Here is a 16,313-nt window from a genome sequence, read left to right as displayed (position 1 = left end):
GACCTATCACCTTCATCCCCTCCCCCACTCACCTATTGTACTATGCTACTTTCTCCCCATCCCCACCCTAATTTATCTCTCCACCCTTCAGGCTCTCTGCCTGTATTCCTGATGAAGGGCTTTTGCCCGAAACATCGATTTTACTGCTCCTCGGATGCTGCCTGAACTGCTGTGCTCTTCCAGCACCATTCTAATCTAGAATATTACATAATCCAGACTATTTCTCGGATGTAATTTGTGACTTCTATAGTAAAATCAGGCAAAAATCTTTGTTCAACCCTTCATTATTTCCTTATTTTCCATTAATTATCCAAACTCCTTTCTATTGGACATATGTTCACTTTACTTACTCTGGTCCTTTTAAATACCTGCATAAACTCTTACTAGATTTGTTTTCAGCTAGCCTTCTCTCATCCTCATTATTTTGCTGTTTGCTATGCTCTGGCTAATCTTCTATCCTGTAGTCAATCTTTGCAGAATTATATGCTTAATCTTTCAATCGGATATTGAACTGGAAGGGACCAATGTCCTGGGTGGAAGGTTTGCTCAAGTGGTTCAGGAGGGTTTAAACTAGTATGGCAGAGGGGGTGGGAACCTGAGCTATATACCAGTGACGAGTGTTGATGGAAATGAGGCAATAGCAAGTGGTAGTGCAGCCAGTGGGAAGGAATTTCCTGGGAAAGAACCAAGGGATCGATTAAAGTGTGTTTGCTTTAATGCAAGGAGTATCAGGAATAAAAGTGATGAGCTTAGAGCATGGATCAGTACCTGGTGCTATGATATTGTGGCCATAACAGAGACGTGGGCTTCTCAGGGGCAGGAATGTTTGCTGGATGTTCCAGGGTTTAGAACATTTAAAAAGAATAGGGAGGGGGGAAAAAAAAAGAGGAGGGGGTGTAGCACTGCTAATCTGGGTATCACAGCTACAGAAGTTACCATTGTCGAGGAGGGTCTGACTACTGAGTCAGTATGGGTGGAAATTAGGAACAGTAAGGGAGCAGTCACCTCATTAGGGGTTTACTACAGGCCCCCCAATAACAACAGGGAGATTGAAAAAAGCATATGGCTGCAGATTTTGGAAGAGTGTGAATGTAGTAGGGTTGTTGTAATGGGTGACTTTAACTTTCCCAATATTGATTGGAACCTCCTTTTGAGAGATGGTTTGGAAGGAGCTGTTTTTGTAAGGTGTGTTCAGGAGGTTTTCCTAACTCAGTACGTTGACAGGTCGACGAGGGGAGAAGCCATTTTGGATTTGGTGCTCGGCAATGAGCCGGGGCAGGTATCAGATCTTGCGGTGGGAGAGCATTTTGGTGATAGTGACCACAACTGCCTCACATTCTCCATAGCTATGGAGAAGGAGAGAAGCAGGCACAATGGGAGGATATTTAATTGGGGAAAAGGAAACTATAATGCTAACAGACGTGAGTTGGGAAGCATGGACTGGGATCAGTTGCTCCATGGAAAGGGCACTTTCGACATGTGGAGACTGTTTAAGGGAACAGTTGTTGCGAGTGATGCATAAATGTGTTCCTCTGAGACAGGCAAGAAGGGATAAGGTAAAGGAACCTTGGATGACGAGAGCAGAGGAGCTTCTCGTCAAAAGAAAGAAGCAGCAGACGTAAGGTGGAGGAAGCAAGGGTCTTGCTCAGATCTAGAGGATTACAGGCAGCTCAAAAATGGTCTGAGAGTGAGGAGGGGGCACGAGAAAGGCTTGGCAGGAAGGATTATAGAGAATCCAAGGCATTTTACATGTAGGTGAGGAATAAAGGAATGATCAGAGAAAGAGTAGGGCCGATCAGGGATCACATGGGTAACTTGTGTATAGAGTCTGAAGAGGTAGGGGAAGCCCTAAATGAGTTTTTTGCTTCTGTCTTTGCTAAAGAAAAGGACCTTGTAGTGAATGAAACCATTGAAGAGCAGGTGTGCATGCTGGAATGGATAGAGATTGAGGAAACTGATGTGCTGAAAATTTTAACAAACATTAAGATTGACATGTCGCCAGGGCCAGATCAGATTTGTCCTCGGCTGCTTTGGGAAGCGGGAAATGGGATTGCTTCGCTGCTTGCGAAGATCTTTGCATCCTCGCTCTCCACCGGAGTCATACCTGAGGACTGGAGGGAGGCAAATGTAATTCCTCTCTTCAAGAAAGGAAATAGGGAAATCCCCAGCAATTACAGACCAGTCAGTCTCATGTCTGTCGTCTACAAGGTGTTAGAAAGGATTCTGAGGGATAGGATTTATGACCATCTGGATGAGCACGGCTCGATTAAATGCAGTCAGCATGGCTTTGTGAGGGGCAGATCATGCCTCACAAATCTTATTGAGTTCTTTGAGGATGTTACTAGACAAGTTGATGAGGGACGAGCGGTGGATGTGGTGTATATGGACTTCAGCAAGGCATTTGATAAGGTTCCCCATGGTAGGCTCGTTCAGAAGGTCAGGAGGAATGGGATACAGGGAGATTTAGCTGTCTGGAAATAGAATTGGCTGGTCGACAGAAGATGGCGAGTGGTAGTGGAAGGAAAGCTTTCTGCCTGGAAGTCAGTGGTGAGTGGTGTTCCACAGGGCTCTGTTCTTGGGCCTCTACTCTTTGTAATTTTTATTAATGACGGGTGAGGAGATTGAAGGATGGGTTAGCAAGTTTGCAGACGACACAAAAGTTGGAGGTGTCGTTGACAGTATAGAGGGCTGTTGTAAGCTGCAGCGGGACATTGACAGGATGCAGAGATGGGCTGAGAGGTGGCAGATGGAGTTCAACCTGGATAAATGCGAAGTGATGCATTTTGGAAGGTCGAACTTGAAAGCTGAGTACAGGATTAAAGACAGGATTCTTGGCAGTGTGGAGGAACAGCAGGATCTTGGTGTGCAGGTACATAGATCCCTTAAAATTGCCACCCAAGTGGACAGGGTTGTTAAGAAAGCATATGGTGTTTTGGCTTTCATTAACAGGGGGATTGAGTGTAAGAGCCATAAGATCTTGTTGCAACTCTGCAAAAGTTTGGTTAGACCGCACTTGGAATACTATGTCCAGTTCTGGTCGCCCTATTATAGGAAAGATGTGGATGCTTTGAAGAGGGTTCAGAGGAGGTTTACCAGGATGCTGCCTGGAATGGAGGGCTTATCTTACGAAGAGAGGTTGACTGAGCTCAGACTTTTTTCATTGGAAAAAAGGAAGAGAGGGGACCTAATTGAGGTGTACAAGATAATGAGAGGCATAAATAGAGTTGATAGCCAGATACTTTTTCCCAGGGTAGAAATTGTTAACATGAGGGGTCATAGTTTTAAGCTGTTTGGCAGAAAGTATACAGGGGATGTCAGAGGCGGGTTCTTTACACAGAGTTGTGGGAGCATGGAATGCGTTGCCAGCAGCAGTTGTGGAAGCAAAGTCATTGGGGATATTTAAGAGACTGCTGGACATGCATATGGTCACAGAAATTTGAGGGTTCGTACATTAGATTTACCTTGCATGAGGATCAATGGTCTGCACAACATCGTGGGCTGAAGGGCCTGTTCTGTGTTGTACTGTTCTATGATATTATCTTCAACTCGCTAGTTAGTGTGGATTGTGCATCTTTTCCCCCAGTCTTACATACCAGCAAGAACTTTCAGTCTTCTGAACTATTTCCTTAAATATCTGTCTCTGCTTGTCTATTGACCCAAGTCTTAATCGAATTTCTTAGTTCATATTAGCCAAAAGCCTTAAGTGTGCTTACATGTTTAGAACATGAGTCTTAGACCCACTCTTCTCTTCCTGAAACTGAATTCAAATGTTAATCACATTAATAATTGCTACCTTAAGACAACTTTACTATTAAATCATTCATTAGTCCTGTCTCATTGCATCAGTGTACCTAAATATTGATAGGCTAAGAACAGAGACAGACAGACCAACCTCTAGAGGGCCAGATGGCCAATTTCAGGCATTCAAGCCACAGGTGGTCCTGGAATTTGAAATGGAGCAATTATTCAACTCTTATATTCCATTAACTTGCAGTCAGTATTTTAGTTCATTTTTAAAATAGCATTCGACCCTCATGCCCTCTGAGTTTATCTTGCTCATAAAATCCACCTCTCATTCCCTCTGTTCTATTCCCACCAAATTGCTGATTTCCCAACTTTTCCTCTTCGATATTACAACAAGCATTTCTGCCTTTTCAGGTATAGTCATTCCCTTTCTTTAGATCAGTTGACACACACACAAGAAAAATGACTCCACATGCTCACAAATGACCATTCCCATAGTTAACCCTTTCTCCTCCAAAGTCCTTATCTTGTCCAAAACTCAATGAATGAATTCCTCCAAACTGGTTTCTGCACTTGGCGCAGGACTGAAACAGCTTGAATCAAAGTCACAAATTAAACCTTGTGTGACCATGACAGGAGCAAACATTTCCTCTTGATCCTTCTCAATTTATTGCAGCCTATGGAGGTGTTTTTGAGAGATAAGCTGTTACGACTCCTCCATCACCCAGCTGTACGGGATTGCTCTCACCTGGTTGCATTCTTACCCATCACATGACCAGAAAGTCACTTGCCCTGGATCCTCCTCTTGCCTCTGCACTGTTACCTCTGAAGTCCCTCAGAAGTTCAACGTTTGACATCCTGCTATTTCCCATTTACATGCTGCCCTTGATTGACACTGTCTGAAAGTGTGTTAGTTTTCTCACATATGCTGATGACAAATCAGCTAAGGTCCACCCTCACCACCACTCGTCTCAACTCCTCTATGGTTACTAAATTATCAGACTGCTTATCTAACATTCAGTACTGGAAAAGCAGAAATATCCACAACTACATTTTGGATACCATTGTCTCTGGTCCCCACTCCAAACACTGTTCCCTGACAACAGACTGAATCCCTCGCCTGGGCAACAGAAATTAATCAAATCATTCACAAACTTGAAGTCACAAAGCATCTGACCTCACATTCACACCATTATTATGACACCAATTTTCACCTCCATACGCTGCTCGATTTCATTCTGGCCTTCACTATCTCAAGAAGCAATATTCCAATACATTTCTGGCAAACCTCCCACTTTCTCCCATCCTTAAACTTGAGGGAATTCAAACTTCTGTTGCCCATGTCCTAGCCCTCAGCAAATCCTGCCCCTCTATTGATAGTCACTGCTCACTGACCTATATTAGTTCTGATCAAGGAACATATTGTTTTTTTTTTAAATTTCTTCTTAGTTTTCAAATCCCTCCATGAACTTGCACTCCAAGGTCTCTGATCAGCAACACTCCCCAGGACCTTACTATTAAATGTGTAAGTCCTGCCCTGATTTGCTTTCCCAAAATGCAGCACTTCACATGTATCTAAATTTAACTCCATCTGCCACTCCTCGGCCCATTGGCCCATCTGTTCAAGGTCCCATTGTACTCAGGTAACCTTCTTCGCTGTCCACTACACCTCCAATTATGGTGTCATCTGCAAACTTACTAACTATAACTCTTATTTTCACACCCAAATCATTTATATAAATGATGAAAAGCAGTGGACCCAGCACAGATTCTTGTAGCACTCCACTGGTCACAGGCCTCTGGTCTATAAGGAGATTTCAGTTATCTGTAAGAATAAGGAGAGTTATGATAGGGGACTTTAACTTTTCAAACAGAGTGGCACTGCCTTAGTGTTAAGGGCTTGGATACAGGGGAGTTTGTCAGGTATGTACAAGAAAATTTTCTGATTCAAAGTGCAAAACTTGACCTACTCTTAGGACATAAGGCAGGACAAGTGACTGAGGTGCCTGTGGAGGAACACTTTGGGGCCAGCAACCATAATTCTACTGGTTTTAAAATAGAGATGAAAGAAGATAGACTGGATCTAAAAGTTGAAGTTCTAACTTGAAGGGAGGCTAATTTTGGTGGTAGTAGGCAAGAACTTTTGAAAGTTGATTGGGGGCAGATGTTTGCAGACAAAAAGGGACAGTTGGAAAATGGGAAGCCTTCAAAAATGAAACAAGAGTCCAGAGACAGTATATTCCCGTTAAGGTGAAGGGAAAGGCTGATCGGTGCAGGGAATGCTGAATGACTAGAGAAATTGAGGTTTTGGTTAAGAATAAGGAGGAAGCACAAGTCAGGTATAGACAGCTGAGATCGAGTTAATCCCTAGAAGAGTATAAAAGCAGTACCAGTATTTATAAGTGTGAAATCCGGAGGGCAAAAAGGGGACATGTAAAAGCTTTGGATTCTGCTTAGCCCTATTTGCCAAAGGGATTCTACTAATATGTGAAGAACAAAATGGTAACTAAGGAGAGAATAGGACCCCTCAAAGATCAGCAAGGCCACTTGTGTGTGGAAACCAAACAAGTATTTTGCATCAGTGTTGACTGTGGAGAAGGATATGGAAGACAAAAGAACGTTGGAAAAAATAATATCTCGAGAGATGTCCACAACACAAAAGGTCGTGGTGCTGGACATCTTAAAAACGTATAAAGGTGGATAAATCCCTGGCACCTGATCAAGTGTACCCTAGAATTCTGTGGAAAGCCAGGGAAGTGATTGCTGGGCCCCTTGCCGAGATATTTGTATCATCAATAGCCACAGGTGAGGTGCCAGAAGACTGGAGGTTGGCTAACGTGGTGCCTCTATTTAAGAAAGGTGGTAAGGAATAGCCAGTGAACTATAGACTGGTCAGCCTGACATTAGTGGTGGGCAAATTGTTGGAGGGAATCCTGAGACAGGATGTACACGCATTTGGAAAGGCAAGGACTGATTAGGGAGAGTCAGCATGGCTTTGTGCAAGGGAAACCATGTGTCATGAACTTGATTAATTTACAAAGAGGATTGAAGAGGGCAAAACAGTGGACGTGATCTATGTGGACTTCAGTAAGGTGTTCGACAAGAGTCCTCATGGTAGACTGGTTAGCAAGCTTTGATCTCATGGAATACAGGAAGAACTATTTGGATTTGGATACAGAACTGACTTGAAAGTAGAAGACAGAGGGTAGTGGTGGAGGGTTGCTTTTCAGACTGGAGGCCTGTGACCAGTGGAGTGCCACAAGGATTAGTTCTGGGTCCTCTGCTTTTTGTCATTTATATAAAATCTTGAAGCAGCTTTGGCAGCTTGTGCAGAAGGGAGTTTATTAAGAACTTCAATTAGAAAGTCAGAGATGTAAACAGTATCTGCATATCTCAGAGAAAGAATGTAACAGAGAATCACATTTGTTGAGTCACTGAAATGCCTGCAACCTTGTTAGTTAAGCAAGATAAAGTTAAAGTAGAGTGATATTGCACTGAGATTGTAACTGTAAAAATGTATTACTGTATTACAGTTCTGAGGAAGGGTCACCAGACCCGATACATTAACTTTGATTTCTCTTCACTTATCTATCAAGCCAGGTTTCATGTGTGATTGGACTTCTTCCAGTATTAATCACGTGGGGTCATAAATGTTCAGATTCCATGAACATAAAATTAAATTTTAAATAAAGACTCAGCAGAGAAAGCACATTAGTAACAAAGTCAAAAAGAGGAAAAACTTCAATTTCTCTTTTCAGGAATGAGACTTGAAGGACAATTATCAAGCAAACAATGTTCAAGTTTAAGAATGGAAGTGTTAAACCATTCCCATATACGCAATGATCTATCTGTATGGTTTAACTTTAATAGATAGGCAGTGACTCTGAATCATCACTGAAAACAAGTTGTAGCTGGAATGCATTCCTTTGCAGCTAACTCTAATTTGAAGGATAGGAATTTAATCATGATAGCATCAGGCCTACCAAAACAGTACCACAGCTAAAAGATCACAAACATGAAAAAGGTACTTCCTTAGCTTTATAACATGTAGGAACACATTTAAACCGACTGTCTGTCTGCCTGTCTACCTATATCACTCTGCAGACTCAGTCATACTTATCACTTGCCACCTATTTTTGACTCAGCTAACATGATTTCACTTCCCTCCTAAGTCACTAACATATTGCAAATAATTGTGGCTCAGCACCAATCCCTGTGGCACTCCAGTTTGCCATCCTGAAAACCCTTATCCCAATTTTGTCTATTAGTTGTCGGCCAATCCTCTATCCATGTTGATATGCTACCCCAACACCATAGGCTCATTTTATTAATTAGCCTAAAGTATAGTACCTTATTAAACACATCCTGAAAATCCAAGGTTATGGCTTTCCATAAGACAGAGGAGCAGAAATTAGGCTATTCGACCTATTGAGTTTACGCTGCCATTCAACTCATGGCTGATAAGTTTCTCAACTCCATTCTCCCGCTTTCCCCCAGTAATCTTAGACACATTCTGGACTGTCAAGGGGATCAATCTCAGTCTTAAATACACTCAATGACTTGGTCCCCACACCCTTCTGTGGCAATTTATTTCATCAATTCACCACTCTCCGGCTGAAAATATTTCTCATCTATGTTCAAAAAGGGTCTTCTCTTTACTCCAAAGCTGTGCCCTCGGGTCCTAGTTTGTCCTGCTAATGGAGACATCTTCCCAATGTCCACGCCATTCGGCATTCTCTAAGTTTCAATTAGATCCCTCCTCATACTTCTAAATTCCATCGAGTAATAATCCAGAGGCTTCAAATGTTCCTCATATTAAACCTTTCATTCCTGGGATCACTCTCATGAACATCCTCTGGACCTGCTCGAGGGCCAGTACATCCTTCCTGAGATATGAGGCCCAAAATTCCACACACTATTCCAAATGTGGTCTGACCAAAGCGTTATAGAGCCTCAGAAGTACATCCATGCTTTTATATTCTAGTCCTCTTGAAATAAATGCTAACAATGTATTTGCCTTCCATCACCCACTCAACCTGCAAATTTATCTTGAGGGAATCCTGGACTAAGATCCACAAGTCCCTTTGCATTTCAGACTTCTGAATTCTTTCCCCCCCATTTAAAAAAATATAGTCTGTGCATCTATTCTTCCTACCAAGACCTCACATGTCCACATGTATTCTATCAGCCACATGTTTGCCCATTCTAACCTATCTATATCCTGCTGCAGCCTCCCTGCCCCAATATCGAGGGGAGGTCATGCCTGACAAATCTGCTGGAATTCTTTGAGAAGTAACAAGCAGGATAAAACAAAGAACCAATGGATGTTATCTACCTGGACTTCAAGGTGGTCTTTCACAAGGTGCCACACAGGAGGCTACTGAGTAGGATCTGGGCCCAAGGAGTCAGAGGCAAGGTGCTAGCATGGATAGAAGCTTGGCTGTCTGGCAGAAAGCAGAGAGTGGGGAGCCAGTGACAAGTGATGTTCTGTAAGACTCAGTGTTGGGATCACAACTTTTCACTTTATACATTAAACGATCTAGATGAAGGAACTGCAGGAATTCTAGCTAATTTTGCAGATGATACAAAGATAGGTAGAGGGGCAGGTAGCATTGAGCAGACAGGCTGCAGAAGGGTTTTGACAGGTTAGGAGAGTGGGCGAATAATTGGCAGATGGAGCACATGTGGGGAACGGGTGAGGTCATGCACTTTCGTAGGAAGAACAGAGGCATAGACTATTTTCTAAATGGGGAGAAAATTCAAAAGTCTTAAGTGCGAAGAGACTCAAGAGCTCTAGTCCAGGATTCTCTCAAGGTAAACTTGCAGGTTGAGTCAGTAGTTAGGAAGGCAAACGCAATGATGGCATTTATTTTTGAGAGGACTTGAATATAAAAGCAGGGATGTACTTCTGAGGGTCTAAGGTGGTGGTCAGGCCACATTTGGAGTATTGTATGCAGTTCTGGGCCCCATACCCCAGGAGGGATATACTTGCCCTTGGAGGGTGTTCAGAGGAAGTTCAAGAAAATGATCGCAGGAATGAAAAGCTTAACATACGAGGAGCATTTGAGGACTTGGAGTTTAGAAGGATTGGGGGGGGGGGGCGGGGGGGGGGGTTCCAATAGAAACAGAACACTGAATGGCCTAGACAGAGTGGATGTTGGGAAGAGGTTTCCCTTGGTAGGAGAGACTAGGACCCAAGGGCATAGCCTTAGAGTAAAGGGAAGACCTTTTAGAACAGAGATAAGGAGAAACTTCTTCAGCCAGAGAGTGGTGAATCTATGGGATTTATTTACACAGAAGGTTGTGGAGGCCAGGTCATTGAGTATATTTAAGATTGAGATAGATAGGTTCTTGAGTACCAAGGGTTACGTGGAGAAAGCAGGAGAATGAGAAACTTATCAGCCATGATCAAATGGCAGCGCAGACTCAATGGGCTAAATGGCCTAATTTCTGCTCTTGTGTCTTATGGCCTTAATACTACTTGTCCCTTCACCTATCTTTGTACCATCTACAAACTTAGCCAGAATGCCCTCAGTTTCAGTCCCTTCATCAAGATCATTAATGTATAAAAATGAAAAGTTGTGGTTCCAACACGGACCCTTGCAGAACACTGACTGCATAAGGAGAATTTTAAAAGAGTCAGAGTTTTACTAGTAGAGCTAAATGCTAGTTGTAGCTAGAATTTATTCATTTCTAATAAATAATCATTCTTGCCAAGTACAGAATCCTGGTACACTGTCAACTGGGTGTAAAAAGGACAGAAATTGAAGGATCTTGCATATTTTAAAAAATCTTTTAATTTTGTGTTAATTCCAGTAATAGATGGGTTTGATATTTAGTCTGCCATGATACAACCAACACTGAGCGTCTTTCCACAGTGGCCTGACTGATGTCCCTTCGCCACTCCCAAATAGATTCACCATCTGTGTTACAAATGCCTCAGCCTGAGTGAAATTACTTCTTTTCGCACAGTTCTCTGCTCTTCCAACTGAAGTCATTAAAAAACCTAATCAGCAGCAAATGCAGGAGAGAAATGCATCCAACTGGAGCAGCATCTTCTTGCATGATTTTCCAATTCTGCTTCCTGCATTTGGAAGCAATGTTGGCCTGTTTGGGAACTTTTGGTGTACCACATTTTGGCCAACTTGGCATCTGTTGCAGACCTCCTGTACCCTACACTAGACCTTTCTTTATGTTGCCCCTGTCAAAAGGCTGTATCTAAAGCATTTCTACCTTCTTTCAGTTCTGAAGAAGTCATATTGGACTTAAATTGTTAACCCTGTTTCTCCACATTACTATCAGACCTGTTAAGTATTACTTCGCATTAATCGAAAATTGCAAAGTACAGCCTTGTCCAGAGAAGGAATTTAAACAAAAAGTCTAAACTACATACGTTGCCCTGAGAAACAGGCACACTTATCTCACTGAGATGCAAGGAAATAATTATTTCTTAAAAATTAAAAAATAAAAAGCTAAAACATTTCAATTGCAGCACTTTCATGAGCACTATATTTTAAAAGGCAACAGTCATACATACTTAATAACCAATTTGACAAGAGGTTCTTAAAATTAAAAAATTAGAAGTGACAGATCTATATTTCAAAGTTTCAGTAGCTCTATTGAACTTCTGAAATAATAAAGTTTAAAATATTGAAAATAATTCCACAAATACCTTATGATTCCTCCTATATTGGGGTAAAATTTTGCGACAAGGACTCCACTACACACAACCACAACGTTTAGGATGAACACATGTAAAAAACTGTGAAGAGAAAAAAAAAAGTGAAACAGTGTGGCGACACCAGAAGTGATGGTTAGCGGTCAACTCTAAACTGGATTTGGTGGAGTAGTACGTTGCATGGTATTTTACAAGGCAACAGAATATGGCAGAACAGAAGACATACCCCAAAGCACTGAGTCAACCTTTCTGGTCACCATTGTGACGCTGCCTCACCGAATGATCTTAGGAATCATTATTCACTCAATTTTACTCTTGCAACTGATGCAGCAAGTTGGGGAATATCACATTGTAGTTAAAAATGTGAGTAGTGAGACTAAGTTTTGAGCAGATGGGAGTTGTACTACTGCCATAAGAAAAACAATAATATTTTTTGGTTCCTGGAATATTTTGATAGAGGCCGTGTAAATCTATAATATTACTTTTGGCAGACATTAGTAGAAACCAGGATTTACAAAAAAAAAAGTGCAGAAAAGATTGATCAAAATGGTTCACCGATTTCAGCTAAAATGGATAGATCGGAGAAGCTAAGATTAGTCTCTTGAGAAACAAGGTTGAAAAGAAGTTTGATAAAGAAGTGAAATCATAAAGAATCGAGAGGGAATAATTAGGAATAAACTGCTTCCACTGGAGCAGGGTCACAAAGTAGAGGACTGCCAAAGAACTGAACAGAAAAGATTGGCAGGGATACAAGAAAAGGTAGGGAGCTCCAAGAAAATCAAAAGCTCAACATTATCCAGGAAGTAGGTTGCGCAATTGTATCACATCTACAAACATTTAATCCCTTCAGTATCAACATTCAGTAGCAGCAGTGTTTAACATCTACTAAAGACATTGCAGAAAGTCACTGAAGCTCCTCAGATGCACCTCCCAAACCATGATCACTAGGAAGATTAGGGCAGGAGATACATGGAAAACTACCACCGACAAGATCCTCTCAAAGCCACGCACCATTTTGACATGAAAATTTATTACCATCAGGTGTCATTGGGTTAAAATCCAGGAACATCCTCCCTAACAGGATCATGGGTCTGCCTAAGGAGTGCAGCAGTTCAAGGCAGCGGCTTACCACTACCTTCTCAAGGGCAATTCAGGATGAGTAATAAACATAGGCGCAGTCAGAGCAGACCAAATCCAATTAATGAATAAAAAAGTGGAACTGATTTCTTTTTCTTTGACAGAGCCAACACAAATGGAACAGGCTTCAATGGCCTCCATCTGCATAGTTACCGTTCTGAGATTCCAGTTTAGCTACATTATGAGGGGAAGAGAATAGTAGCGGTCAAGCCAAATGTTTCCACCAGATTAAAGTTCAGAACATATTATTAAAGTTAACTTGCTATCATAGAGCTGGGTGCAGCAAACTTTCAGAAACACAATCTTACAACAACTTAGAAAACTTCCACACTGTATAATCTAGTAGGTGAGATTGTTAAAGAGTTGGGGAAAAAAACTGAATTACATCACACCTTGGATACACTTTTCCAAACAACTGGCCCAGTAGTTGTACACGAATCAGATAGCCCAGTAAAGGATAAACTGTGGTCATTTGGAAGAGCAGGAAGACTCTGGAAACGAAGGCCATGATATCGCTGCTTGGCAGATTGTCTAAAAAGTTCTGCAAGAGATGAACAAATTGCCAAAGAAATAAAGACATAATATTTACAGAAAGCCAATGATGGTGTGACAGAGGTCAAAATACCTGAGCAGACTTTAGTTGAGATGTAGTACAATGTTGCTTTTCTTGAATATGGATTCTAAAAGTAGAGGGAAGTGAGATTTTGGTTTTCATTCTCTGGCAGGGACTTTTGTTATAAGGATCAGAAAGTCATTTTTCAAAAGCAAATTTTAAAGGATGTGCCTTAAGTTAAGTTAAACGAGTAGCAAGGAGTTGACTGAAGAACAATTAAAAATTTGAAGGGTTGGAAGAGTTGGAAAGGAATTGATCTGTGAGACCACACCTGGAGTACTGTGTGCAGTTCTGGTGTCCAAATTTGAGGAAAGACATTCTGGCTATTGAGGGAGTGCAGCGTAGGTTCACGAGGTCAATTCCTGGAATGGCGGGATTACCTTACACTGAAAGACTGGAGCGACTGAGAGGGGATCTGATTGAGACATAAGATTATTAAAGGATTGGACACTCTGGAGCAGGAAACATGTTTCCGCTGATGGGCGAGTGCCCGAACCAGAGGACACAGCTTAAAAATACGGGGTAGACCATTTAGGACAGAGCTCAGGAGAAACTTCTTCACCCAGAGAGTGGTGGCTGTGTGGAATGCTCTGCCCCAGAGGGCAGTGGAGGCCCAGTCTCTGGATTCATTTAAGAAAGAGAGTTAGATAGAGCTCTCAAGGATAATGGAATCAAGGGTTATGGAGATAAGGCAGGAACAGGATACTGATTAAGGATGATCAGCCATGATCATATTGAATGGTGGTGCAGGCTCAAAGGGCAGAATGGCCTACTCCTGCACCTATTGTCTATTGTTTAGCGGTTCAAGTAGACAGGACTTCTCTTAAAGTTTAATTAAGAAATGTCAGCGAGTTAATGAGTGCCTGCGTATCTCTGTATCAACAGTATTATATCTGATGAAGATGCGTACCTTTTGAAAGGTGACATTTATAATTTAAGACAGGAATAAAAACTTTTTTCACATGATGCAGCAAGGGCTGGCTAGGCCAGCATTTATTTGTCCAAGTTTAATTGAAGACAATTAAAAGTCAACCACATTGCTGTGGATCTGGAGTCACGTGTAAGCCAGACCATTCAATTATGGTAGATTTTCTTCCCCAAGTGGACATCAATGACCCAGATTTTTACAACAATGATAGTTTCATAGTCACCTATACAGAGATTAGATTCTGCACAAGATAAATCTAAACATTAAATCAACTATCATAGAGATCCACTACATGGAATCAGACCCCTCAGTCCAACTCGCCCATGCTGACCAGCCCACAGTCATTCCCTACAATTCACAATTTAAAAATATGATGATGATGATTACCAGTCTGTCTAATGCAGATCATGATTTTTTTTAAGCAGGGAAGGAATAATGGCCTTGATTTTAATTTGCATCGCTTTCTGGAATTCAGGTGCCAAGAGAAAAATGAGCAGTTAAATGACAATTTGTTGAGCCTCTAATTCCAGTGCCTTATAATCTTCACCACCTGCTTTGAACAGAATGCCAGCAGAAAGCAAGCTTAAAATACTTAAATCAGATCAGATGGCATCACAGTGACCCAATCTGCAAATGTAGTCTGTCACAGAAGCAAGTGGGGAAAGCAGTTGCTGAAACTAAACGAGACCCCAGTGGCAAGTTCAATAAATTTAAATTTGTTTTCAGTGGTTAGCTGTGCTGCCTCACAGTGCCAGGGACCTGGATTTGATTCCCACCTCAGGCAACTTTGTGTGGAGTTTGCACATTCTCCCTGTGTATGCGTGGGTTTCCTCCAGATGCTCTGGTTTTCTTCCACAGTCCAAAGATGTGTAGGTTAGGTGAACTGGCTGTGCTAAATTGCTCACAGGGTTATGCGCATTAGTCAGGTAAATATAGGGTAGGGGAATGGGTCTGGGTGGGTTACTCTTCGGAGAGTCGGTGTGGACTTGTTGGGCCAAATGGCCCATTTCCATACTGTAGGGAATCTAATCTCTGCTTGCCTCCATTTCAAATGGACTTCAGAGCCTCCCCCAAAAATTTACAGGGAGCAAGCCATTCCCACTGTCTACTTGATGTAAAAATTACCAGCCCTGACCGTCAGCCTGGAGATGAATACAGCTGGGACTCAGGAACCTACGTAATGAGAAACCATGTCAAAATTACACATTCTTCATATCCCATTTCCCTCAGTGCTGCTGCAACGGCTAAATTTCTGTTTTATTTTCTATAGAATAGACACTCTCAAGATGCTTCACAGGAGCAGGAGCACCATCAAATAAAATTATCTACCCTGCGTCAATTGTAACACTGGTCAAGGAGATTTATTTTAAGTTTCTTAAAAAGAAATGGAGGGGGAGAAGTGCAAGGTGCAAATTCTACAGCGTTAGACCCAGGCCCAGGCCACCAAATGGAGACAAATGGTGGAGCAATTAAATCAAAGAATTTAATTTAAGCCAGAATTGGAGGAGCACAGGTGTATTGTACAGCTGGAGAAGTTTAGAGATGTATAAAGACAAGGTCATGGAGTGATTTGAAAACAAGGGTGAGAATTTTTAAAAAAATAAAGTCTTTCTTAACGTGGAGGTCTACAACTGCTAGTTAGCAGTTGGGTGATGAGTAATCTTGTGCAAGTTTGCAGATAGGAAGATCTTTGGGTGAACTCCAGGTTACAAAGCAGAGAATAGGAGTCCAGAAAGAGTGCACTGAAGTAGTCAAATCTGCAAGTAGCAAAGGCATGGAAGATTTCAGCAGATGAGCCGAGGTACTGGGCAATGGTACAGAAATGGAAATAAGTAGTGTTTGTGATGGCAATGTTATATTGCTAGCAGTTCATCACAGGGTCAAAATGACAGTTTATTTTACCCTCAGCCAATTTCCAAAAGGGAGGATGGAATGTACTTGGAGGCCCAAATTAATGGCTTCAGTCTTCCAAATATTTAGCTACTCATTCTTCCACGAATTTTTAGCTATTCAAAATGCAGTGCCTCGGGTTCTTGCTACAAAATGAAAAGTGTCAACAAAGTCCCTTTAAAAGAAAGCGGATTAAACACCAAAAGACATTAAGGCAAGCTTGGATAAAAATTAGATTAATGCAAAATAACCAAGATCGAGGCTGATGACAGTCAGCAGATACCAGAAAATACTAGGATTTGGTTGGGGGGGGGTGTTCAATT

At 41.8% G+C, this 16,313-nt stretch overlaps 1 protein-coding gene across 6 annotated transcripts in view; it reads right to left on the bottom strand.

The window, feature by feature from the left end:
- The window catches only part of slc38a9 (solute carrier family 38 member 9), a 72,405-nt gene that overhangs the window by 5,443 nt on the left and 50,649 nt on the right, over positions 1 to 16,313 (bottom strand). For all 6 annotated transcript variants that reach the window (XM_043688658.1, XM_043688650.1, XM_043688666.1 and 3 more), the window contains 2 exons: positions 12,952 to 13,100; positions 11,417 to 11,506 (listed from right to left, as the gene is read on the bottom strand). In XM_043688658.1, coding sequence (XP_043544593.1) covers positions 11,417 to 11,506; positions 12,952 to 13,100 — 239 coding nt within the window. The remainder of the gene's footprint in view (positions 1 to 11,416; positions 11,507 to 12,951; positions 13,101 to 16,313) is intronic.

The sequence above is a fragment of the Chiloscyllium plagiosum genome, chromosome 1 (assembly GCF_004010195.1).
Source record: "Chiloscyllium plagiosum isolate BGI_BamShark_2017 chromosome 1, ASM401019v2, whole genome shotgun sequence".
Classification (NCBI taxonomy): domain Eukaryota; kingdom Metazoa; phylum Chordata; class Chondrichthyes; order Orectolobiformes; family Hemiscylliidae; genus Chiloscyllium; species Chiloscyllium plagiosum.
Note: the sequence above shows the minus strand (reverse complement) of the source record. Positions and strands in the feature narration are given on the sequence as shown.